Source organism: Rhinoderma darwinii, chromosome 1 (assembly GCF_050947455.1).
Source record: "Rhinoderma darwinii isolate aRhiDar2 chromosome 1, aRhiDar2.hap1, whole genome shotgun sequence".
NCBI classification, from domain to species: Eukaryota; Metazoa; Chordata; class Amphibia; order Anura; family Rhinodermatidae; genus Rhinoderma; species Rhinoderma darwinii.
The window spans coordinates 509,774,486-509,802,252 of record NC_134687.1 but is presented as its reverse complement, the minus strand read 5'-3'; the positions used below and the strand labels follow the sequence as shown (position 1 = coordinate 509,802,252).

General features: G+C 42.5%; 1 protein-coding gene across 3 annotated transcripts in view; it reads right to left on the bottom strand.

The window, feature by feature from the left end:
- Nucleotides 1–27,767, bottom strand: part of DTWD2 (DTW motif tRNA-uridine aminocarboxypropyltransferase 2) — a 309,013-nt gene that overhangs the window by 130,753 nt on the left and 150,493 nt on the right. For all 3 annotated transcript variants that reach the window (XM_075854815.1, XM_075854813.1, XM_075854814.1), the window contains exon 5: nucleotides 19,186–19,378. In XM_075854815.1, the coding sequence (XP_075710930.1) occupies nucleotides 19,186–19,378 (193 nt within the window). The remainder of the gene's footprint in view (nucleotides 1–19,185; nucleotides 19,379–27,767) is intronic.

The window sequence follows — 27,767 nt, the reverse complement described above, 5'->3', positions numbered from 1 at the left end:
CATTGCAAGCAATGGGCAGATGTTTGCAGGCGTAATGGATCCGTCTTTTCAGGTGTAATTTGAGGCGTAAAACGCCAGAATTACGTCTGAAAATAGGCCGTGTGAACATACCCTAACACTTGCTCTACATTCAAAACTTCTACACAAAAAGACTACAAATCCCGAATATTTAAATTGTAATGTTATAGCTAAGCTGTTAGGTCACACGTCTGCATGTTCTCCTCATGACTACCAATTTTCAGTTTGGGGATGTGATCTAATTTGTTGCAAATGTGCTGCCAATTTTATCTGCACTAAACGGTCAGTCACACTACTCCAGGTCCCACCAAGCATACAATGTATGAGGGGGTCTCTTGAAGCAGTTGTAAAGGATCTGCCAGACACAGCTTGTGTCGACGCCCGTGGTTAATCAGTCTGCATCTGAGTCTAGGTCTGATAGAGTGACTCGATCTGCTACCACTCAGGCTGGTAGGCTGAGGAGTGGGAGAGCCTATCGCAGCCTGGCCAGACGGTTCTAGCTCCCGCCCTCGGTCTATGTATACCTTCATTTGCTTCTTGTCTTTGCCTGTGATTCTCTCTTGTTTTTTGGCTCTGCTGTTCCAGCTATTACTATTGACCTCAGCTTCATTTTGACCCTGGCTTAACTGACTATGCGCCTGCTCTGCGTTTGGTACCTCGTACACTCCTGGTTTGACTCGGCTTGTTCACTACTCTTGTTGCTCACGGTGTTGCCGTGGGCAACTGCCCCATTTCCCTTAGCTTCTGTGTACCCTTGTCTGTTTGTCTCTCGTGCACGTATTGAGCGTAGGGACCGTCGCCCAGTTGTACGCCGTCGCCTAGGACGGGTCGTGCAAGTAGGCAGGGACTGAGTGGCGGGTAGATTAGGGCTCACCTGTCTGTCTCCTTACCCCGTCATTACAGCAGTACAATATTTTTGTGGATTTGACACAAGTCACATACAAATTGTATTATTTTTTTCCTATGAAAACTATTGGCAAACTCAAATAAATGTTCTGCACTTTTTTTTTTTTGGTCAAGGGAAAGAAGCAGAATTTAGAAAATAAGTTATGTACAGAAATTTAAAGAAAAGGTTCACCTTCTTCTGACATGTCACAGTATAAAGGGATCGGAGCACTCCACTGAGCCCCTTTGTCTTCTGACTCAGATCTGTGAATCTCCAATTCACTGGAATGGGACTGTAACGTACAAGATCTCAGGCATACAGTATCCACATTAGGACATCCTCAATACAGCTCTAACCCCAGCGATCAGCGTAGCAGCAACACATTTTCCATGTAACTGTACTGTTACCATTTCAAATGTAAGAGTGTATGCCACTCTTTCTGGCTTATAGAGGAGGGGGACTAATAAGGCATGAGAACAGGGGTAGTCAAATTGGGACAACCCCTTTCATTTACTCCTTAACTTTGCATACTCAATATTTGTATAAAATAGCAAACTGCTATAAGACTTAATTTGAGCAGACAATTCTGCATTGACAGAGCAATGCCATCAATATACTTGTATGGCAGCAATATGCCAGAAATATGCCCTTAACTACTCCACTGTACGAATGACTTCGTTTGGCTGTCTTTCAAACATCTTGCAAACAACAGAGCAATTCACAAAATCAAGTTCCCCAACAGCTGGTCTAACAACATGGGGTTCCTGCAGAAAATCTAAATAAAAAAAGATCAGAACTTAGGTCACATATAAACCAACAGGGTTTTATCTGAGACCTCCTCATTAAATCTGGTGGGAAATTATAGCCCCATATGCCATTTATTTTACCTTGGTGATGTAGCCTAGCATCTTTTATGTCCCAAAGTCATAGACATTTTGTTCAATGCTGCAGGTACAAAGGTCATGGTGACCTAGAGCAACACATAGCATAATCACCGCTACCTTCAGTGCAGGATCTTAGTACACTCTGTGGCAAGTCATGCAGTATTAATGGGGTGCACATCATACAAATACAAAAATAATACTGAGACCTATGCAAAAAAGAGATACTAAAAACATCTCAAATAACAAAACAAAAGAAATTAAGATTAAACAGAAAAAAAACGTAAAGTGCCTGAAATACTTATAGTTCTTGTAATAGCAACGTTAAGAATGAATGATGCCCTGGTTGAAAACAACTTAAAATAAATTATGCAAAGTGCATTGCAAAAATTAAATGGGATCTCCTGGATTATACAAATTTAGTTGAGATAACTAGGCACATACAAATCCGGCAAGTGTGCTGATTTAGGAGGTACAGTACCTAATTTGACTGTTTTGTACCTCTCAAGTCAATTGGTACCTCTCTAAATCAGCCAAAAAAGCTCCGCTGCTAGACTCTGTACTGTCTTCTGCCCAACAAGTGGAATATGAACCCCTCCAGAGACAGGGAGTGAGGAGAGAGAGAGAGCAGGGGAGGTAAGACGCATGTGAAGTGTTTTGTCCCATACTACAGGGAAGGGGGAGAGGGGAGATAACCATAAGTTCAGACAATGAAACATCATACAAGCAGCAGATATACACCGAGAGCATGAACATGTGACTGCATGTGAGACTGGCTTATGGAGACATATCATCTACAGCTCAATCTGTGCACAATTTTTAAAAACTGGAAAACCCCTTTTGGGGCTCATCCACACACTCCAGAATACAGTAGCAGCATAGTGGATGAGATTTAACAAATCTCATCCACATGCTGCGTAAAATTTCCGAGCTGAAATTGACCTGCAGTGCATAACTTTCGGATTGCAGCAGGTCCATTCCTGCTGTGGAAAGTGGACAGAATTGCTGCGTTTTTCAGAGATGTCTCCATCTCCTTTCATTGGAAAAAAACAAAGCAATTTACGCATCATTTTCTACCACAAAAAACGCAGGAAATGTGCGTTTTTGCCGCAGCGGAAAGCCTGTGACTTTCCACGGAATTGCTGCAGAAATTTTCTGCAGCAATTCCGTTGTGTGTGGACAAGCCCTAAGTCTCCGAAAACCTCTCTACACTTTTTTTTTTAGATCAAATCAAAACGGACAATACTTTCAGTACAAAACCACAAGATACATCTAAATAAAAATGGAATAAAAAACAGGATCATCATAACAAAGTAGTAGAATTATACTCTCTGTTACCATTTAATTTTTTTTATTGCCCTCCAATAATACAACATATTTTATAACCCAGTACCCACTAGTTTCCATTCATGATATAACAATTTAATATACACTACCGTTCAAAAGTTTAGGGTCACTTAGAAATTTCCTTATTTTTGAAAGAAAAGCACAGTTTTTTTCAATGAAGAGAACATTACATTAATCAGAAATATACTCTATACATTGTTAATGTGCTAAATGACTATTCTAGCTGCAAACGTCTGGTTTTTAATGCAATATCTACATAGGTGTATAGAGGCCCATTTCCAGCAACCATCACTCCAGTGTTCTAATGATACATTGTGTTTGCTAACTGTGTTAGAAGGCTAATGGATGATTAGAAAACACTTGAAAACCCTTGTGCAATTATGTTAGCACCGCTGTAAACAGTTTTGCTGTTTAGAGGAGCTATAAAACTGACCTTCCTTTGAGCTAGTTGAGAATATGGAGCATTACATTTGTGGGTTCGATTAAACTCTCCAAATGGCTAGAAAAAGAGAGCTTTCATGTGAAACTCGACAGTCTATTCTTGTTCTTAGAAATGAAGGCTATTCCATGCGAGAAATTGCCAAGAAACTGAAGATTTCTTACAATGGTGTGTACTACTCCCTTCAGAGGACAGCACAAACAGGCTCTAACCAGAGTAGAAAGAGAAATGGGAGGCCCCGCTGCACAACTGAGCAACAAGACAAGTACATTAGAGTCTCTAGTTTGAGAAATAGACGCCTCACAGGTCCTCAACTTGCAGCTTCATTAAATAGTACCCGCAAAACGCCAGTGTCAACATCTACAGTGAAGAGGCGACTCCGGGATGCTGGCCTTCAGGGCAGAGTGGCAAAGAAAAAGCCATATCTGAGACTGGCTAATAAAAGGAAAAGATTAATATGGGCAAAAGCACACAGACATTGGACAGAGGAAGATTGGAAAAAAGTGTTATGGACAGACTAATCGAAGTTTGAGGTGCTTGGATCACACAGAAGAACATTTGTGAGACACAGAACAACTGAAAAGATGCTGGAAGAGTGCCTGACAACATCTGTCAAGCATGGTGGAGGTAATGTGATAGTCTGGGGTTGCTTTGGTGCTGGTAAAGTGGGAGATTTGTACAAGGTAAAAGGGATTTTGAATAAGGAAGGCTATCACTCCATTTTGCAACGCCATGCCAAACACTGTGGACAGCGCTTGATTGGAGCCAATTTCATCCTACAACAGGACAATGACCCAAAGCAAACCTCCAAATTATGCAAGAACTAATTAGGGAAGAAGCAGGCAGCTGGTATTCTATCTGTAATGGAGTGGCCAGCACAGTCACCAGATCTCAACCCCATAGAGCCGTTGTGGGAGCAGCTTGACCGTATGGTACGCAAGAAGTGCCCATCAAGCCAATCCAACTTGTGGGAGGGGCTTCTGGAAGCATGGGGTGAAATTTCTCCCGATTACCTCAGCAAATTAACAGCTAGAATGCCAAAGGTCTGCAATGCTGTAATTGCTGCAAATGGAGCATTCTTTGACGAAAGCAAAGTTTGAAGGAGAAAATTATTATTTCAAATAAAAATCATTATTTCTAACCTTGTCAATGTCTTGACTATATTTTCTAGTCATTTTGCAACTCATTTGAAAAATATAAGTGTGAGTTTTCATGGAAAACACAAAATTGTCTGGGTGACCCCACACTTTTGAACGGTAGTGTATACTTAGGCCTTGTTCACCAAGTGCAGATTTGATGCATATTTTGCAAGTATTTTTTTAAGCCAAAACAAGGAACGTACCCTAAACAAGAAATATATAATGTGTCCCCTCTACTGGATTCCACTCAAGTGCATGCAAAATTTGCATTAAATCTGCACAGTGTAAACAAGGCCTTTCACAAAATTTGGGGCAGAAAAAAAGAAAAAAGGCATTGTGTAGTATATTTATGTTTATGCTGTCAGTCTCATTAATCTTATTACATGGAGTCTAACCAGGGTTGGCTCCAGGTTTATGTAGGCCCTTGAGCGATAGAGTCACAGTGGGCCACTTATGCCTCAACTTCTTTCATCTACCCAGTATACTGTACTATACACTTATAATGGCACCAGTGACCTTCTCGTCACAGTTTTTGCGTTTTTTTTTTTCTTTTTTTGCAAGTGTTTTCTTATTTTTTAAAAATGACAAATATATTTTCCTGTAATTTTTACCAAAGAACGGCATAAAACCCCACATGTGAACATACACTATGAAGGATATGCGGCAACGACTGTAGTTTAAATATTTTACTGCTGAAAATGTGCTTGCTCTACTTTTTCAAATCGCAAGAAGCTTTTTCTTGTTTTTCACCTCGCCCCATTCATAGTTATAACTTGTTTTATCTTCATGTCAACACGACTATATAAGGTCCTGTTTTTTTGCCACCATTTTTTCATACACATGAGTAAGAGTTTAATTTATATTTACTTTTTTTTGGGTTGGAAGCAGAAAAAAGCAATTATGCCATTTTTGTTTACGACATTTTGCGATCACCATAAATGATTTGTGCATTGTATTGTACGGGCTCTTATCACCCATACCAAATATGTCTGTTTTTTTTTTTTACGCTTTTGTGACACCTCCGTGATGTAACTGTACGTCATGGTATGGCTTACAGATGTAGCCATCTATCCTGACTTTTAACGCATTAAATACCAACTTTAACTTGACTTTTTCAATGGTTTTTTTTGTGGGATATCACCTTGCAGCAAGCTATCAGGGTCTAGATAAAGATGGCTACATCCGTACATTAAAGCGGACCTATCACTAGTTCATAGAAAGTGACTCCGGGACTCCAGCGATGTTTACATTTTATTTCTATGCCCCCCTGTTCCCGAGATATGGCTCCTGGTTGTTCTGGCACTAAATATGGTAATGAATCGCTTACTAGCCAAGTGGGTGTTAACACCATAGATTCTCCTGAGGTGGAGCTACCTCACAGCTTCTGACACTGTCCTATCAGAGTGAGGCTGCTTCACACACCTTGCCGGTTGCTGACGCCAGCCCTGGGCTTTGCCATTAGAAAATGGCTAGTATCCTGTTGAATTAATAAATTCCTGCAGACACTAAATAAAAGGCTTGTTTCCATTAACTGATCTCTTCATACGTCAAACATCCTTACAAAGCTAGGCTGCTGGGAGCTAGTTGCCACCTTAAGCACATGGTACCAGATAAAACTGAGAAATTCCTTTCATTGAAATTTTCATAATGAAGAGGGTTTGGTGAAAAGTAGGGAACACCTGCAATGAAGCGATGTATTAGAGTTTCGCCCAGCTGAAAATAGCTCTAACTATGTATTTACAGCATGTTCTTGTGAAGCTGCACAAAAGGGGGTTTGTCACCAGTAACCCTACCAGTAGAATCACAATGGGATCAACGTACCATACCATTACATGCCACCATGATGATCATATTGCCAGCATATATAAAAACTTTATTCAGTCATGCAGTTATTGCATATTACATGGTCTTACACGTTTGTAAGACATATCTAGATCTTGTATTTTTTAGTTTCTAAAAGTCAAAATATTTCAGACACATTCCATTTCACTGGGATTCATTCTAATGTACATTCTGCTCAGATTTTACATACTTTTTTTTATCAATATACCATGAATTGCATCCATTTGCTGAACAGACACCATCTCACTCCAGGGAACAAAAATCTAACCAGAAAGAGTGCATTTGTATTAAATATACTTTCTCCTTTATTACAGTAAGAGAGACTGTTAATGGAAATGTGCTAAAAAATGTATGATCGAGGCTGGGATGATACACCATAGTGCAATTTCATTTTTAAGTGCAATAAAGAAAACGAAATAAAATATGCTGTAAGCACATCAATATTTACACCTATCCAACTTCTCAAAGTACTGGAGCGAAAAATACAGAACCAAAAACAATTACAGAATAACAAAGTTTACTAGGAGGAGCATACTGACCACTGAGTAGAGAAGCCACAGGGAGCACAATTTTACCATTGCTTACAGAAGTACAGTTATACTCTGCCGCTTGAACTAACATCGGACGTGGAGAGATGCTCCTGCTGTGCTGTCCAGAATTGGACCCAGCACGGTATTCTAAGGTGTTGTACGGTTTCCATAGCAACACTACCACCCAAGGTGCAAGAGCGTCTCTCCAAGTCCAATTTTCGTTCGGGCAGGAGAGTATAACTGGACTGACGCTTTAAGACTTGCTACGCCCATTTATCCGAGCAACAAGCGGGGGAAAGGGAGTGTTAGGAGGGGCCCCAGATGCAAAATTTGCCCTGGGGCCCATGGAACTCTAATTACGCCCCTGAGTGCAAAAGTAGTCAAATATATTTGGCATTTCCATAACCATAATGACCTGTAAAATAAAGTTATCATTTTACTTATACTGCACACGAATACTGGGGGAAAAAAAAGAACAAAAATAGCAGATTTAATATTTTTTTTCCATCCCCCCACATTTTTTTAAGAAAGGTTATTAAATCAATAATATGTACCACCCAAATGATGCCATTGAAAAAAAACAAGTGGGTTTTGCATAATTTTTTCCGACACTTTTGACCTGATCTGCAATAGAGATGTGAACCAGATACAGTATATGTAAAGGATTTACCAGACACAGCTTCTGTGTCGACGCCCGTGATTAATCAATCTGCATCTGCTCCTAGGTCTGATAGAGTGACTCGATCTGCTACCACTCAGGCTGGTAGGCTGAGGAGTGGGAGAAGCTATCACAGCCTGGCCAGACGGAGCTAGCTCCCGCCCTCGGTCTATTTATACCTTCATTTCCTGCTTTTCCTTTGCCTGTGATTCTGTCTGGTTTCCTGGCTCTGCTGTTCCTGCTTGTACTATTGACCTCTGCTTCTATTTGACCCTGGCTTTACTGACTACTCTCCTGCTCTGCGTTAGGTACCTCGTATACTCCTGGTTTGACTCGGCTTGTTCACTACTCTTGTTGCTCACGGTGTTGCCGTGGGCAACTGCCCCATTTCCCTTAGCTTCTGTGTACCCTCGTCTGTTTGTCTGTCGTGTACTTATTGAGCGTAGGGACCGTCGCCCAGTTGTACGCCGTCGCCTAGGACGGGCCATGCAAGTAGGCAGGGACTGAGTGGCGGGTAGATTAGGGCTCACCTGTCTGTAATTTTTAAGACAGATAGAGAACCAACAGTACTATGATCTGATGGATTGCGTGACTGTCACAGCTGCTCTTGCAGGGAATAGGACAGCAATGACCCACAAAAGGTTACCATTGCGGACACAATGTAATTAACAATTTGGCAAAGAACACTTTAACTTAAAAACCAAAACATTGAACCTTGGATTACAATTAATCTCTTCCTCCAAACAGTTCTCAGTGTATAATAATATAACAGCATGTGTTGCGTTTCACTGTTTCAATGTTGTTTTAGAAACTGAAGAACTAATTGGTTTATATAGCCATAATATGATATTTTATTCAGCATCAACTAGTATTTAGTAACTATGTGTCCTTCAGGATAATATAGATAATTGTTGTTATGGCTATTCCCCTTGGTTTAGTCCTACTGTGTAATTAATACATACAGAACTTTTCAGTAGACGGTATCTTTGGTATACATACTTAGCTCCTGGCAATTTCTGCAGTCATGAAAAAACAATGCCTTATGCCAAGATCATAAAGACGCAATAGATCACCAATCCTCTTTCTACACTATGAGAGCCTGTTGAGATATTTATCAGTCTTCTGTATGTAACCCCTGCAGACTGGCATCCAAACATTTACACACATATATGCACAAACAGAATTAGATATTGAGTTTCCTTTAAGCAGGTCATATTCACTATTGTATTAAGGGACATATCCACCCAGTCGTTGTCATAATAGTCATAATTGTAAGTTGCAATCTTAGATATATATATATATATATATATATATATATATATTTATATATATATATATATATATATATATATATATATATATATATATATGAGAGAGAGAGAGAGACAGTTTATATATATATATATATATATATATATATATACATACATACAATCAGGTACTTTACATGTAATAGTTTACCTAGTAATGCTGTGCTGATAAACACAAATTAACTCAATAAAAAAACTCTAAAAGTGTAGATAAAAAAGGGCAGGAAAATTATTTGCCACATTTCCCTCCCCTCTGTGAGCCCTGACATTCAGCATAGCCAACAGGAAGTGTTGGGAGAAGGGCTCAAGTTCTCGCTTTCTATGACTGCATTTCACTGTGGGGGACATTTAATAGGAGCAATAGTGTCAACATGATAGGGCATTGTACAGATGTATTAATCTAAGGGAACTGGTCAGGTACAAGATAAATCTATGGGCGAGTGGACTTCTACACAGCTGGGAGATACTTGACTCGCATTTGATATTAATGGCTGCATTACCATAATTATCCAGAGCTGCCGATTCCATCCATGCATTATATGTTTTAGTTGGAAATATTCTTACATGTGTTGCATCAACAAACCACTTGGCGGTGTACAAATACGGAGTTTAGCCATTTCTGCAACTAAAACTTTCCTAGAAAATAACCATCAAATGAGAATTTATCGTATAATATCGCTGTTTACAAAAAGTGGCATTCAGCCATTTTTTCTGCAACCAAAACTACAGGTGTGTCCACCATTAACTTTTCATGAATTGCGTTAAGTTATAAAATTCAATACAAAATAAAAATTTATATGTTAACATGGGAGTCTATGGGTGATGGATGGCTGCCGTCGAAGATATAATTTTTTTTAAAATGTTTGTTTAACATCTCGTGCCATCCATCTCAGGATATGTCGGGTTTAGAGATAATTTAAGGAAGGACACATCTGTAGCCTAGAAAATAACTATCAAATGAGAATATACAACACCAAACAAGCACAGTACTGTATTGATTTATTTTCATTTCACGGTCTGCTCGCCCTCTACAATACAAATAAAAGAATAGGTGAAATTGTGTGACTATTTGAACACAGTGGAGTAAGCATGGTACCGTAAGGAGCTACTGTACATATTACCTCTTACCAGACGCATGATATCACACCAAAAGGTCAGGTTACTAGCAGGACACTTTCACTTAGCCCGAATAACAGGTTACGAATTGCCCCAAGCTTGTTGAAAGACCTGCTATGTACTTGTGCTAATGCATTGCACTCAGACAGTCTAAGTAATGGAAAAAGGACAAAAATGGGAAATTGCTCTGGGGCCGCCAATTATTCACACTGTGCTATCAAAATGCTGAGGAGAAAACTTAACTTATGGAAGTATCTAACAACTAGTGAACTGAATGCATCTAACAGTGACTTAAAATTCATTAAAAATATTGAAGTGTTTGGTTGTAGGTCTGTATGTAAATAAGCATATAGGCTGATATGGATATAAGTGTCAGCTTTCTCCTACTCAGTAATTCCTTTCAAACAAACAGCAGGAAGCATACCGCGTCTACCAAAGCCACCATAGTGCCACTTGATCCTTATCACAATGTTTACTGGCCTAGAGGGCTAAAAGGCTTTTTTGGGTATTTTATATTTAAGGCCTATCCTTTTAGATTTATGGCCAATAAACTGTGAAGAGGCCACGGCCTCTTCACAGTTTATAGGCACAGCGCTGTACATTTCAGTAGCGGTTGTGCCTGGTATTGCAGTTTCTGTCCCATTCAAGTGAATTGGACTGAGCTGCAATCCGAGGCACAGCCGCAACGGATGTGTACGGCGCTGTGCCTAGTTAACATTGAAGAGCTTGGCCACTTCAGTTAGCTGATTGACGGGTGTACCAAGACTCGGACCCCTACCAATCTGATATTGATAACCTGTCTTAAGGATAGGCCATCACTATAAAATGCCCGGAGAACCCCTTTAGAACCCCTTATCCGCTAGTTCTTGCATAGCGACGGATATATCTGTCACTTTGATCTCGTGGGTACTGCCACTGTAGTTAATCAATATACTATATGCATCTAAAATACAACTAGTTCCCCAAAAAACAAGCCCTTATACGGCTATGTTGACGGAATTAAAAAAAGTTACGACTCTTGGAAAGCCACAGCGAAAAAACAAAAAATAATCCTTGGGCATTAACGTGTAAAAAATGCCTGATCATTAAGGGGTTAATGGGGAGAGCGCAGCCAGTATACATTCTCACTAGCATATGTGGTCTGGCTCATTCAAGACTCCACCTGACACTTTGCTAACCTATTAGCGTGTGCAAATGGAATTTGAAGAGACCTTTTCCAGTGACAGTTTAACTGGAGACTGTCACGAGGCAGGATGTAGACCCACTGGGCCGTACCGCGTAGCAGCTGGCCAACAAGGTACAAAACAATGTCTATAGTTCGGAACGGGTACCTGAGGCAATATAGACCGTAGCGGAGGCACGACTTGACTTTCTCAGCAAGTGGCACCATGGATGCAGCGGAAGACACGACTTGACTTTCTCAGTAGGTGGCACCGTGGATGCAGCGGAAGACACGACTTGACTTTCTCAGTAGATTCGATAGCACGGGATACAGGGTACAGGCAGCAGGAACAGGTAACACTGGGAACTTGAAAACACTGGTAGACCATTTGCAAGACAAACTTAGGTATAAAACAACGGTCAGGCGAGGAACAAGTGGGCAGAGCCCCTTTTTATAGTCAAGCAGCCATTTGGGCTAATTATTGATGGGTGACAGATGGACGCGTACTGGCCCTTTAAGGCCTTGCACACGCGGGCGGGCGCGCGCGCCCTGCGGGAAACAGTCCGAGGACCCGGAAGTGAGTGCCGGCGTCTCCCTGGAGGGAGCTGATGCCGCGAAGACAGATGTCCATGGCCGGGGCCGTTAGAGGGTAAGTCTGAATAACGGCCCCCACCATAGACGTTACAGTATCCCCCCTCTTACGCCCCCTCCTCTTGGGACCAGAGCGGGAAAGACATTTCTTCACGAGGACAGGGGTATCGATGTTCTCCTCTGGCTCCCGAGACCTCTCCTCTGAACCAAATCCCCTCCAATCCACCAAATAAAACGTCCTTCCTCCCACTTTCTCGGTGGCCAGGATCTCACTCACTTCGATAGTTCCAGATGAACCGCCAGGAGCCACTGCGGAGCTAGGAGTCCTGGAGCAGCGGTTCAGGACCAGGGGTTTCAGCAAGGAGACATGGAAGGAGTTAGGGATCTTGAGGGTAGGAGGCAGTCGAAGCTTGTACGACACAGGATTGATCTGTAGCAAAATCTCGAAGGGTCCAAGGAACCTTGGGGGCAAACTTGCAAGACGGCACCCTCAGCCAGATATTCCTGGAAGACAGCCAGACCTTAGTACCTGGAAGAAACTGGGGAGGTTCTCGTCTTCTAGTGTCTGCCTTTCTCTTCATGCGGTCCACTGCCAGCAGAATAGAAGATCGCGTCTGCTGCCATATCTGCAGAAAGTCCCTGAAGGTAGAGTCGGCTGCAGGCACCTGGGACATAGGAGAGCCAGGCAGGGGTATTTGAGGATGTTGGCCGTAGACTAGGAAGAACGGACTGGAGGTGGTGGACTCACTGGTATGGTTATTATAAGAGAACTCCGTCCACGGGAGCAGCTGCACCCAGTCATCATGTCGTCTGGAGACAAAGTGCCGCAGATAGTTCTCCATAATTTGGTTAGCCCTTTCGACTTGTCTGGACTGAGGATGGTAAGCTGAGGAGAAGTCCAATTTTACACCGAGTAGGCCGCAGAGTACTCTCCAGAACTTTGAGGTGAACTGGACCCCTCGATCAGAGATAATATGCAGGGACAAGCCGTGCAGACGGAAGATGTGTTGTATGAAGAGGTCAGCCAGTCGGGCAGCAGAAAGCAGGCCAGTCAGGGGAACAAAATGAGCCATTTTAGAAAAACTATCCACCACCACCCAGATCACACTGCATCCCACAGAGAGAGGCAGATCTGTGACAAAGTCCATAGCAATATGCCGCCAGAGGGCATCGGGCACAGGCTGTGGTTGGAGCAGACCGGCTGGTCTGGAGTGGGCAATTTTGTTTGCTGCACACCGTACAGGAGGAGACAAAGTCCATTACGTCTTTGGGCAGCGTCGGACACCAGAACAGATGGGCAATTAGGTCTCGGGTCTTACGGGCACCCGCGTGACCTGCCAGCTTGGAACTGTGACCCCAGCTAAGGATTCTTCCTCGGTCAGCCAGACATACTAAAGTTCTTCCCGGAGGAATGTCTCTAACCTGGAAGAGGGTTAAGAGTGTAGATGCAGGAAGGATCGATAATATTGTGTGGGGACTCCACACTGTCCTCTATCTCAAAAGACCTAGACAAGGCATCGGCCCTCACATTCTTGTCGGCAGGTCGGTAGTGGAGTTCGAACTGGAACCGTGCAAAAAAACAATGGCCACCTGGCATGACGAGGATTCAGCCGTTGAGCCGTCTGTAGGTAGGTCAAGTTCTTGTGGTACGTGAAGACCAGGATAGGATGAGCTGCGCCTTCCAGTAGGTGTCCCCACTCCTGCAGGGCCAGCTTGATGGCCAGTAACTCCCGATTTCCAATCGAGTAGTTGCGCTCTGTGGGAGAAAACAGCTTGGGGTAGTAACCACATACCACCGTCTTGCCTTTTCGAACCTCTCTGGAACAAAAGTTCACCAGCACCAACAGAGGAGGCGTCCACCTCTAACGAAAACTGTAGGGATACATCCGGATGATGAAGAATAGAGGCTGACGTAAAGGCCTTTTTTAAGGTTTTAAATGCGACTTCCGCCTCTGGAGTCCATACCTTGGCATTCATACCCTTTTTAGTGAGGGTGGAGATGGGGGCTGTCAAAGAAGAGAAGTTGGGAATGAACAGTCTGTAGAAGTAAGCGAATCCCAGGAAGCGTTGTATGGCCCTTAAGCCTTGGGGACGTGGCCACTCCAGGACAGCCTTGACCATCTCAGGGTACATCTTGAGACCCTGATCATAGATGATATAGCCCAGGAAGGGTAGAGACTTCTCTTGGAACACGCACTTCTCCAACTTGGCGTAAAGATGATTCTCCCTTAATCGAAGCAACACCTGGCGGACATGGCCCTGATGAGTCGCAAGATCTGGGGAAAAAATTCAAGATATCATCGAGATACACCACAAGACAGACATAGAGGAGATTACGAAAAATTTCATTAACAAATTCTTGAAATACTGCGGGGGCGTTACACAGGCCGAAGGGCATGACCAAATATTCGTAGTGTCCATCACGTGTGTTAAATGCAGTCTTCCACTCGTCACCCTGACGGATCCGGATTAGATTGTAAGCCCCCCGCAAGTCTAGCTTGGAAAAATGTTTCGCCCCCCCCTTATGTGATCAAACGGTTCTGCAATCAACGGCAATGGGTACCTGCCATTCACCGTGATCAGGTTGAGGCCTCGGTAGTCAATGCAGGGTCGAAGGGATCCATCCTTCTTTTTGACAAAGAAAAACCCAACTCTGGCCGGGGATGAAGACTTTTGTATGAAGCCCCTCTCCAGATTCTCCTTAATGTAGGCCGACATAGACTGGGTCTCCGGCAAGGAGAGAGGGTATACTCTACCGTGAGGAGGAGACGAATCAGGAACCAAGTCAATAGGGCAATCGTATGCTCAATGTGGTGGCAATGTCTGCTTCCTTTTTGTTGAAGACATCAGCGAACTGAGAGTAACAAGGAGGCAACCCTGCCAATGACTGTTGCGGAGAAGGCTGGGACGGATGGACATGCACCAGACAGCGGTCGAGACAATTGGGGCCCCACTGGAGAACCGCTCCGGAGTTCCAATCCCGAACTGGGGCATGTAGACGGAGCCAAGTCAAACCCAGCAGCATGGGGTTGATGGCCTTGGACAGGACATACAGGGAGATGAGCTCAGAATGAAGGACTCCCACTTGAAGTCTTAATGGCTTGGTCACAGACAATACTCGGTCAGGCAAAGGCAGTCCATCTACCGAGGCAACGATCAACGGTCTCTCCAGCAAAACAGTGGGCAATTGAAGAAGATCCACAAGGTCTTGGCAGATAAAATTGGCTGCAGAACCAGAGTCCAGGTAGGCAGAGGCCGAATGAGGTCTCTCGCCAGCGACGATGGTCACAGGAACAAACAGTTTGGAAGAGAGTTCTCTATTAAACGCCGTAGCGCCCAGGGTTGTCTCTCCAACCAATCCCAGTTGTTGGGGTTTCTTTGGCCTCTGGGAACACAGACGCACGACATGGCCAGCGAGGCCGCAATATAGGCAGAGTCCAGAGGTGCGCCTGCGCTGTTTTTCTTGAACGGACAGTTTAAGCCGATCCACCTGCATCGGAACCTCGGGCGCAGCAGAAGAACAAGGCAAGAGTGGTTGCTGGAAGTTGGGCGCCAGTCTAGGAAGCCGTCTATCCTGAAGAATCTCTTGAGATCTCTCCCTGAGCCTTATGTCCACACGGGTAGCCAGTAGAATCAGGCAAGACAGCTGGGAGATCTCAAGCAGCCAGTTTGTCCTTGATCTCGGGCGATAGGCCATGCCAGAAGGATGCTACCAAGGCCTCATTGTTCCAGGACAATTCTCCTGCCGGAGTCCGGAACTGGATGGTATATTCGCCCACGGAGGCGTCCTCCTAGCAGGTTAAAAATAGCAGTGGCTGCCGACGAGACTCGTCCAGGCTCCTCAAATACGGAAAGGAACAACCGCACAAAACCCTGGAAGTCTCGGGTCTTGGGTCCCTGTCGTTACCAGATTGGATTCGCACATGCCAGGGCCTTGCCGGCAAGTAGAGATATAATGGAGGCAATCCTGGCTCCGTCCGAAGGAAATGCTCGGGCGTGCAGAGTGAAGTGGATTTGGCATTGATTCAGAAACCCTCTGCACGAACTTGCGTCTCCATGGAACCGAGGTGGCAATGGCAGAGAGAACCGAGGGTCTGAACTGGGACTGCCAGGAGGTGTAGCAGGAGGGTCAATCGGAGGAGCTTGAATAGGAGCGGTGAAGGAAGTAGCTAGCGCCCCTAGCTGCTGTGCCATGGAGTCTACTGCCACAAAGAGTTGATCCTATCGTGCTTGCAGATCCTGCAGGTCGGCCTGCATGGCTTGGGAGGATGACAGGCCCTTGACTTGGCCAGCGGGGTCCATGGCTTGAGCGTACTGTCACAACGCGGGGTGTGGACCCACTAAACTGTACCGCGTAGCGGGGTAGCAGCTGGCCAACAAGGTACAAAACAATGTCTATAGTTCGGAACGGGTACCCGAGGCAATGTACACAGTAGCGGAGGCACGACTTGACTTTCTCAGCAGGTGGCACCGTGGATGCAGTGGAAGACACGACTTGACTTTCTTAGTAGATACGATAGCATGGAATACAGGGTACAGGCAGAGGGAACGGGTAACACTGGGAACTGGAAAACAGTTGGGAGACCATTTGCAAGACAAACTTAGGTATACAACAATGCTCTGGCGAGGAACAAGTGGGCAGAGCCCCTTTTTATAGTCCAGCAGCCATTTGGGCTAATTATTGATGGGTGATAGCTGGACGCATACTGGCCCTTTAAGGCCGTGCACGAGCGGGTGCGCACGCCCTGCAGGAAACAGTCCGAGGACCCGGAAGTGAGTGCTGGCGTCTCCCTGGAGGGAGCTGACGCAGCGAAGACAGGTGTCCATGGCCAGGGCCGTCAGAGGGTAAGTCTGAACGACGGCCTCCGGTCATAGACGTTACAGAGACGCAGACAATTTTAGTTTTTTGATTTCCATATTTTTCCTCGATGAAGCGGTGTGAGGGCTTGTTTTTTGTGGAGCAAGCTGTAGTTTTTATTTTGTGTCATTTTAGGATACATACAAATATTTGATCAGCTTTTACTCTATTTTCATGGGGAGTGACCAAAAGTGACCAAAAAATATCAATTCTGCCTTTTTTATTTTTTTTACAGCGTTCACGCGTGGGTTAACGTCATATTAGAATAGGTCAGACTTTTACGTACGCGACAATACCAATTATGTTCTTTTTTATTTCAATTACTTTAGGAGGGAAATGGGCAAAGTTTTTTTTTTTTACTTTTAATCCTTTTTTGCACATTTAAAACAGGTTTTTTTTACGGGACGTTAGAGGAGACTGCCTCTCTTTCTAATTGCTTAGATGCCACAGTCAATAGCCAATGAGTGTAAAAAGTTATCTCCGATCCTGGCTATTGCATTGAGCTGTATATAAGTGACGACATCATCCGCAGGGTATGAAGCAGGCTCAGCCTGTTAGCCTGCTCCATACTCCCCCTTGGTGGCTGTCACATACAGTTACATGACATGTTGTAAGGGAGTTAAGTGTGACCCACTTTGGACAATAGCAGTAGGCCACTAGATAGGGTGGAGTGACTCCACAGATTAATGATCAGCCAGGAGTGCTCCAATATACCGATTGCTCTGTCGGACGATAGAAAACAGAGACACTAAAGACATCTCTGTACTCTCTCCTGCACCAATATCAGAAAGTAGCAGAGAGTGACAATTCTCTCTGCTGTCTCCGGCACAGAAGGAAAGAGTTCCTTACAATAACATTAATCTAGAAGTTACTGTGCGGCACAGGCGCACGGAAGGCAGTGTGGCTGTCATTGTCACAAAGATCTGATTGAGTCAAGGACCACATGTAAGGTTCCCATAATGTGCTGGGTTGACCATCACTGATAAATGTAGTTTAATGGATGGTTTCGACATGACCATCTTTTCTATATATGAGAGGAAGGTGAACAACGGCTGCTACAGGGGAAGTGTAGTATTACTTGGAAGACATTCAAATGAATATAGTACATGGACAGGCCAAGTCCATCATAGCAAGAGTTGCTGTTTGCTCAGCTTTCCACTTTGGCTAATAGAGGGAGGGTCTTGAGCGAGTCACCCCCTATATGACGTCCATTAGCTCTAGGGGGCATATGGACAGGGGATGTTCACATAATGCAGCCCCTCTTTTTACGATTTTTTTTCTCCAAAATATGAACTGATACGAGGATATGTCATGACTTGATGATCAGTGGGAGTACAACTAAGCTGCACAGTGGTTAGATGGAAGCACAGCTGTGCAGAGATTTGTGGGTTTCCCAGAAGTTGTGCCCTTACTGATCAGAATGTTATTGCACAACCTAACGATATGCCATAACATTAAAAAATATGTAGTGATTTTTTAATTATTTATAAAAACATCTTGTGTTTAATATGACTTAAACATGAACATCCTTTAAATCCATATATAACAATATGGATATAACAATGTAACCTTTAACAGATGATCCCACAATTAACTGTACACTTATAATATAAGTATGAACATCAATGGCAGTTCTGAAAGTATTATCGACTCACAGTAAATTACCATTCAATTATAACACATTATCTGTGCAGTAAAAGACAAAACACTCAAACGCAATAAAGTGAGCAAAAGGTTAAACTGCTGGAAAATTACTCCCACTATTTAACTCAACGCTATATCTGTATTTCATAGATGACAGAAAGAGACAAGAACATAGATTAAGCAACAACTGAGTGATTCTCTTCTAAACAAACGCCATTTAAATTTGTCCTTAGAAAATGATAGATGACAGTTTTACACATGAATGCCGGCGACTGGGCATAAGTCCCCTCTTCACCATGACCCCAACACTAGTATAATTTACCAAATATAGCCAATTTGACATCAGGTATACACAATTTATGTATTCTGTCTGATCACTGTCTCTATGGAATCTCATTCGGGTGGATCTTTAATAAAACAAACACTTTTAATTTCCCTCTCTGTGCAGTATGGTTCAGAAAAGGTTAAACGTGATCTAAAATTTACAGCAATGCTCAGGTGTCAGTGCTCCCTTCTGCTCTAACTTACCAGCCAGCCTTTACATCATACCATAAAAAATATTTCCAAAATCATCCCCGAAGGTGCAGAGTTATGACAACGTCAAATATAGGTGTAAGCAAACCGGAATACTGTCTGTCATTGTCTTGTTAGTGTCCATGATTCATGGATAGCGTTACTCTATAAACAAAGCTAAATAAAAAAATACTTGATCTATGGAACACACGCACCGGCACTAATTTTATAGCAGGATAAACCTGATTTACCTGCTTTGGCAGTCGAAAAAGAGAATTTTTGTAGAATATGTCTTTGGCCTGACTCCATGTGCCATCTATCATGATGAGGGAGTGTGGGTGATGATTGTCTTCTAGGGACAGCTCTTCCAAATTAGCTGCTTCAGCTCCAGGATAAAGGATAAAAGTATTGGGATTTCTGCAAGTGGCTGCTAGTTCTGGATATCTAAAAGCAAAGGTGAGATACTGTGAATAAAAAAGGGACAGTAGTATAGTAGACTATTTCCACACATGAAATTACCCAGTCTGAGGGGTTGGCATGATGTCAATTATAATTGGATTTATTTATAGCAAATGTCACAATTCTGACATTTTCTAAAACACTTAACAAGACAAAGGAAATATAATGTTAATACCACCATAAAGCATGACTCTGGCCCTGCAACCCTGTGGTGAGTATGTCAGAATAGGTCATATGATGCATTAAATGTATTCCTAGAATTCACTGGAGACAATGGTGTGCCAAATAAAAGGTCATTAGGTGTATTAGGACTAAACGGGTGATTTTCTTGGAAAATGAATTATAATTTGAATATCGTATAATGTACAGTATCTAGACTCTATTAATGGGTACTAAAATTCTCAATAAAAACAAGACAGGCAATCTCTTTCTTGCAGATACAAAATGGACTAACCTTTATACACTTATGACGTTAATAATGTACTTCTAAGTATACACCATTCAGCCAGAACATTAAAACCACGTGTCTAATATTGTGTATGTCCCCCTTGTGCAGCCAAACTAGCCGTGACCCAAAGGAGGCATGAACTTCACAAGACCTCTGAAGGTGACATGTCGTATCTGGCACCAAGATGTTAGCAGCAGATAGTTTAAGTCCTGTAGGTTGCAATGTGGGGCCTCTATAGACCGGACTTTTTTCAGCACATCCCACAAATGAACGATCGGATTGAGAGGTCAACACCTAAAACCATGTTCCTCAAACCATTCCTAAACAATTTTTGCAGTGTGGAAGGGTACATTATCCTGCTGAAAAAGGCCATTTGAATTATAGAATACCCTTGCCACGAAGGGTGCAGTTGGCCTGTAACAATGTTTAAATAGGTAGTACGTGTCAAAGTAACATCCACATGGCTGCCAGAACCAAAGTTTTCCCAGCAGAACATTGCCCAGAGCATTACACTATATCCAGCGGCTTGACTTCTCGCCATAGTCCATCCTGGTGCCATCTTTTCCCCAGGTACATGATATAAAAGAAAATGTGGTTCATCACACGAGGCCACCATCTGCATTGTTCCATGGTCAAGTTCTGTTAACAGGGGTTAGCATGGCCACTCTGACTGATCTAAAACGACGCAGCCCCAAACGCAGCAAGCTGTGATGCACTGTGTGTTCTGACTAGGGATATTGTTTCGATACTGTGCATCCCCAAACTGTTCGATACCGTTATTTCATGTATTTCTATACTAAGCTGTGCGGTCGCACAGCTTAGTATAGTAACACATGAATGTATGAGATCGGGGCTGCGGCTGTTTAATACAGCCATTGCCCCGATCCTGAGTCCTGACAAGTGCGCGACGTCAGGATGATGTGATGTGGCCAGCGCTGCACTAATGAGCGGCGGCACTGAAGACAGAAAATGGCGGGCACACTACAAAACACCCCCATGTTCTGTGTTCAGTGCCTGCGCTGCCGCTTATTAGTGCAGCGCCGGCCGCATCACCTCATGCTGACCACACGCACTTATTGTCAGGAGTGGGGCAAGGGCTGTATTACACAGCCGCAGCCCCGCTCTATAACAGCGGAGATCAGAGAAACCTCGCATCTCAGCCGCTATTCCCCTGAATGCTGCGATCAAAGCTTACTGCAGCATTCAGGGGAAAATTAGAAGGGGAGATGCCCATGGATCGTGTCACAGGGAATTCCTGTGACGCGATCGAGGGCCATACCATATATGGGCAGACAGCCTAGGGTCCATTGAAGGACCCCAGGGCTGTCTTACCATATTTCCTGTTAGGGCATACTGAGGTATGTCCTAACAACTGCCTGTATGCTATACGTACACAGGCTAATGTACTGGCATATATCTGATATATGCCAGTACATTAAAGTTTAAAAATAAAGTAAAAACATAAAGTAATATTACATTTAAAAAAATACACATACACCTTTTTTTTACAATAAACATTAAAATAAGTCTCAATACATAAAATATACACATATTCAGTATTGGCGCGGCTGTAATAACCTGCACAACAATTTTTTTGCGTCATTTATCATGTGTACGCTGTAAAAAAACAAAAACTTCTTTCACTTATTAATGTAAGGCACGAGGTGTGATGAATGTAACCTCCATGTGCCTCACATTAATAGTAATTAACCCCATCATGTACCTTACACATTAACCCATTATGACTGAGAAACATAATGGGGTTAATTACTATTAATGTGAGGCACATTCAAATTCATCACAACACGCGCCTCACATCAGAAAATGGAAGAACTTTTTTTTTTTTATTACTGTTGGCAAAGCATCGTTTTGGTATCAAAATCGGAATACTACACAAAGTATCGGTTATCAAAGTCCAAATTCCGGTATCGTGACATCCCTAGTTCTGACACCTTTCTATTATAACCAGAATTAACTTTTTCTGCAATTTGTGCTATAATAGCTAGAACCAGACGGGCTAGCCTTCGCTCCCTACACGCATCAATAAAGCTTAGGTGCCCATGACCCTGTCACCGGCTGTCCTTCCTAGGACCACTTTTGGTAGGTACAGTACTGACCACTGCATACAGGGAGCAATTATTTTTTGCTTTGCAGTTTGTTTTCAAATGGAAACAGCAGTATAAAAGCATTAAATGGGCTTTTCCCCTCTTTGTGAATAAATGCGATCCATTGGACGCTGTGTTTTGGCTTATTCTATTTTTCTGAGATGTCTGTCAATTTGACAGCAAAAATAAAATGGCATGCAGTGCTCTTTTTCCCGTCAAATTTGCTACAGAGGCTCTGAATTTTCTACAAAAGCTTCCCATCGAAATCTCTGAGCCTCCATTGCAGATGTGAACAGAACAACAATACTGTTCCTCGTGGCTTCAGTAGGAAATTTTCAAAAAAAACATTCGAACATACAGCCATCTCTGGACATGGGAACAAGACAAAATATATAATTTTGTCTAGTGTAAATGGGCCTTTAGAGTTCTACATTTGCTGTGCTATTTGAACCTATACAAAACTTTTCTTAACATTTGCAAAATGACAATGATTGCTATGGGTCCCATGGTCTAAGGGTGAGTTCAGAGATTTCACCCCAGCTCCCCCTTGCATTCTTTCTGATCTCCATTGGCACAGAGGCTGTACATTACAGCTGTTATCCCCTTCTTGATCGAGCAGGTACATTAGCAGTGCCCTGCGATCAGTGTGCCATAATAGTATGGAGCAAATTATCTGTTGACCCCTGCCTGTGCTGTACTGCTTGTATACATCGAACATGTCCAAAGGGCCCCATTGAACAAAAGTATGGCAAAAGATGATGATCTTTTTTTTTTGTGTTATTGCATTGAATAGAGTAGTCGACTCTGGCATTAAATACAAAGACATCCTCCAAACAAATGTAATTTTTTATTCCAATGGAAGTCAATCTGCAGCATTTGCCACTGTATGCCTATACAGTGCCATACGTCGGATATACATGGGGAGTATTTCTCAACATATTCTTTACGTTCAACATCAGTACAGTGTGAAAAGAGTCTTTGGCTGGGTTCACACTGCGTTTTCGCATGCATTTTTTTTCTGTTTCGGTTGATAAACTCCCATGTCTCTCAATAGGAGTTCATCAACCAAAACAAAAAAAACGCACGTGTGAACCCAGTCTTATGCTATATGGGTATGTTCACACGGAGTGTTTTAAACCGTTTTTCTGGCCGTTCGGAAGCAGAATGCCTCCAAACATCTGCCCATTGATTAGAAATGGGAAAACTGCGTTCTTTTCCGACGGGGTGTTTTTTACGCGCTAGTTTTTCAAAATGGCCGTGTAAAAAAACGGCCGTGAAAAAGAAGTACATGTCACTTCTTCAGCCGTTTTAGGTGCAGTTTTTCATAGACTCTATAGAAAAACATCTCCAAAAACGGCTGTTAAAAACGCAGAGAAAACCGCGACTTTGATTAAAAAAAAACGTCTGAAAATCAGGAGCTGTTTTCTCTTGAAAACAGCTCCGTATTTTCAGACGTTTTTTATTTTGTGTGTGAACATACCCTTAGATTTTCCCCAGGATTATCACAAAGCTTTCCTCTAGTTCTAATTAGTAAATCTCCCTAGTATGAAGCAATGCAGAGATTATCTCCCAGCATTCCCAGGAACTGATATAACTAAGGAAGCAGTTGAGTAGACTTAAAAAAAAAAAAAAAAAAATGCTCTTTTACCCCTAAGCGATATGTACAACTGCCAAGGAGAAGTATGGAGCGCGCTTACGAGTTGAGTGCGCTGCATCCCGAGCGGGTGTCAGCTGTATGTTACAGCTGACACCCCAGTGCAACTGGCAGAATCAAAGTCCCCTGGGGGGACTAATAAAAAAAATAGAATTAAGTTTTATTTAATGTCCAAAAAAAAAAAATTAAATAAAGTAAAAAAAAAAACCTTTTCGTATATTTTCCCTAATGTTAAAAAAAAAGTTTACATAACTGGCATCGCCGCGTCCGTAAAAGTCCAAACTATTACAATATAATGTTGTTTAACCCACTCGGTGAACGCTGTAAAAAAATAATAATTTCAAAAGCACCCAAATTGCTGTTTTGTGGTCACCTTGGAAAAAATGGAAATAAAAAATGGAATAAAATCTTATCAAAAAGTCGTATGTACCCCAAAATGGTACCAGTAAAAACTACAGCTTGTCCTGCAAAAATAAAGCCATCACACCACTAAATCGAAAAGTTTTTTCTTTATGAAAGTGGTAAAACATGAGACTATACAAATTTGGTATCTCCGTAATTGTATCAACCCGTACACTAAAGTTAACATGTCGTTTTTACAGCGTGAGGTACGTCGTAAATACCAAACCCAAAAAACAAAGGTGGATTTGCTTTTTTTTTCAGTTTCCCAGTACGTTATATGGCACATTAAATAATTCCGTGAAAAACTACAACTTGTTCTGCAAAAAAACAAGCCCTCATACATCTATGTCAATGAATAAATATAAAAGTTATGGCATTTGGAATGCGGGGAAGAAAAAACAAAAATGAAAATCCGAAAAATGGCTGCGTGTCCAAGGGGTTAAGAACAGTCTTTGTTATTACAGTTCACTGAATATTCACTATTGCACATATGTATATAAAAAACGGCAGAAAACCATTCGCTAATTCCATGCAGCACAAATTTCTACCTTTAATCCAACGACATAAAATTGGGGGTAAAAAATTCTCTGTAGAACCATATTTTCTGCTTCCTTACAGCCCTCTGTTTTCCAGCACTAAACTTATTCCCTTGATAAATGGCTTTTTATCTGTGCTTCAAGTACAAAATAGTACAAACACCGTCATGCCATATAAATCTCAGTTTGTAATAGCAGAATATTAGAGTATTAACAGACACTATTGCCGTTTTACTACTGTGTAGAAACTGAAACTTTTATGGCTTTGTAATATATAAAAGAGCTGAAGGAAACATGAATTAAGCAGCGTGAGTGGGGAAAGTATGGTGTCTCAGCAGCATTCACCTTGTAGTGCCTTATTAAGACACAAACAAAATGACATTTTCAGTAGTGTACTATTAAACCAGGGAAACGTTGCCTGAGGAATGGCATAGATATGGCGTCCAATAGCGATACATGTACTTTCACAGTTTAGTGTCTGCCTGCAATCATTTAAAGGAGAAAAAACACATCAAATGTTTACACATTAGCTGCAAAATTATTCAGTCTAAAAGGTCGGCTCTTTCTGCGGTTTAGAAAAGAAATCTTAGATATGCAGAAATAGAAATGACCACGGGCAGATTACTTAGCAGACTGGAAACAGATCATAAAGAAACGGCACAACAACTGAGCCGATCATACGTGTATACTGCAGGTAATTCCGAAAATCAGCATATCCCACACAATGACTGGAGCAAATAACAACCAATCTCTACCATCTGTATATTCATGAGCGGAATATTATTCTAAAAGTGGCGCTATCCAACATCTACAGAGTTCAGAAAAATGTGGGCCGCACAAAAAGGGATGGAGTAAGTCTGGAGTATTATAAGCAACTACCTGGACATTAGATTTCAGGCAAGTGAAAAATCTGGTCCACCATTCAAAGACAAGTTTCGAGAAAAAAAATCATGCATCATGCCCTCTCTTAGGTCAGTTAGGATCACTACTATATACTACAATGCGAAATGTCAGACTAATTCTCGAGACAATGGCTTATTTCAGCTTTTATTTCTTTACTCACATTCCCGGTGGCTCAGAAGCTTACATACACATAGTTAGTATTTGGCGGCATTGCCTTTAAATGGTAACTAAACGTTTGAAAAACTTCTGATGTGTCATAGTGATATGTCAGAAGTTTTGATTGGTGGGGGTCCGAGCACTGAGACTTTGCCGCTTATTTTCTGTTCGCCATTCTCCGGAAAGCCAATGTATCGGAGTACGGGCTCATAGACGTTCTATTGAGCCCGTGCTCCGATACATTTATTTCCGGAAAAAGACGAACAAACACCAAGCGGCTTCTGCCGCTTCGTTTTAGCGATTGGTGGGGGTCTCAGTGCTCGGACCCCCACCAATCAAAACTTCTGACATGGCACTATGACATGTCAGAAGTTTGTCAAACATTTAGTTACCCTTTAAATTGTGTAACTTGGGTCAAGCGTTTTGGCTCACCTTTCACAAGCTTCTTCCAATAAGTTGCTGGAATTTTGGCCCATCCCTCCAGACCGAACTGGTGTAACCGAGTCAGGTTTGTAGGCCCCCTTACTCACACACGCTTTTTCAGTTCTGTCCATACATTTTCTATGGGATTGAGGTCAGAACTTTGTTATGGCCACTACATTACCTTCACTTTGTTGTCCTTAACGGCTATGTAAAACTTTGAAGCAAATCATTATTTTTTTTATTTTGTTTTTATAAAACTAAGTATAATGTGATTTTTATGCAACTTTTAAAGTGTTTTTTATAAAAAAAAATTTTTTGCAAAAGATACATACAAAGAGGACACGGATACAATTGGGTGCAGGGAATACCGGATCGTGTTTCCCTCTTCTCCCTGGTTCTGCAAACCGACTGTAATTGTGACAACAGGTTCAGGAGAACCAGTGAGTACCTGCCGGATAGCACCCCTGATTACATGTCATGCATGGACGCACCGGTTCTACCGGAGCGGCTCTTTGATCCGACTCATGGAAGGAGTCCCAAGCAGGTGACACCCTTCTATGATTTCCATATGAACTGTTAGGGCATATTCAAAAAACAACCTCTTTTAAGTTTTTGTTTTAAACACAATTGTAAAGGATCTGCCAGACACAGCTTCTGTGTCGACGCCCGTGGTTAGTCAGTCTGCACCTGCTCCTAAGTCTGATCGAGTGACCCCTCCTTCTACCAATCAGCTAGCTCCCGCCATCTGTCTATTTATACCTTCACTTCCTGCTCCTCCTTTGCCTGTGATTCTGTCTGTTTCCTGGCTCTGCTGCTGCTGCTCGTAATCTTGTCCTCTGCTCCATATAGACCCTGGCTTACTGACTACTCTCCTGCTCTGCGTTTGGTACCTCGTACACTCCTGGTTTGACTCGGCTCGTTCACTACTCTCCTGCTCTGCGTTTGGTACCTCGTACACTCCTGGTTTGACTCGGCTCGCTCACTACTCTTGTTGCTCACAGTGTTGCCGTGGGCAACTGCCCCGTTCCCCTAGCTTCTGTGTACCCTTGTCTGTTTGTCTGTCGTGCACATAGTGAGCGTAGGAACAGTCGCCCAGTTGTACGCCGTCGCCTAGGACAGGCCGTTGCAAGTAGGCAGGGACTGAGTGGCGGGTAGATTAGGGCTCACCTGTCTGTCTCCCTACCCCGGCATTACAACAATATTGCATTAAAATTATATTCGTTATACTTGGAAGACATTTTTAATTACAGTTTCTAGTATTCAATGCATGTTCAAAGCTTAAGGCAATGACTGACCCTCACACTGTTAATTAGCAATTAAACAGCCAATAATTAACAATAGCTCTTGGGTCTGTTGTTTCTAGGATTCAAAATTCACATTATTTATGGAAGCAACCTGCTTAACAATGCAATTTGGCATTTAAAACCTTTACCATTTTTCTTTTTAATTATAAGCCAAAGCCACTGGCAGGTTCTGTTTAGTTTGTCCTCTGAGGTATGCCCCATACTTGGAAAAAGAAAGGAGGTGGTATAAATTATAGTGAAGAATTTATCTCAATAAGTATTTAACTCAAATATTTTGTATTTTTTTTGCTGACAACCATTCATCTTTCACACCTTGTCTGTTTTAAACACACATTTTTTCTTTCAAAAGTTGTTTAAAATTTAATGCTATAATCCATTGAGCATAGAGACCACGGGGCTTTACCAATACAGATATGCCAGTCTATTTATGACGCCCCCCCCCA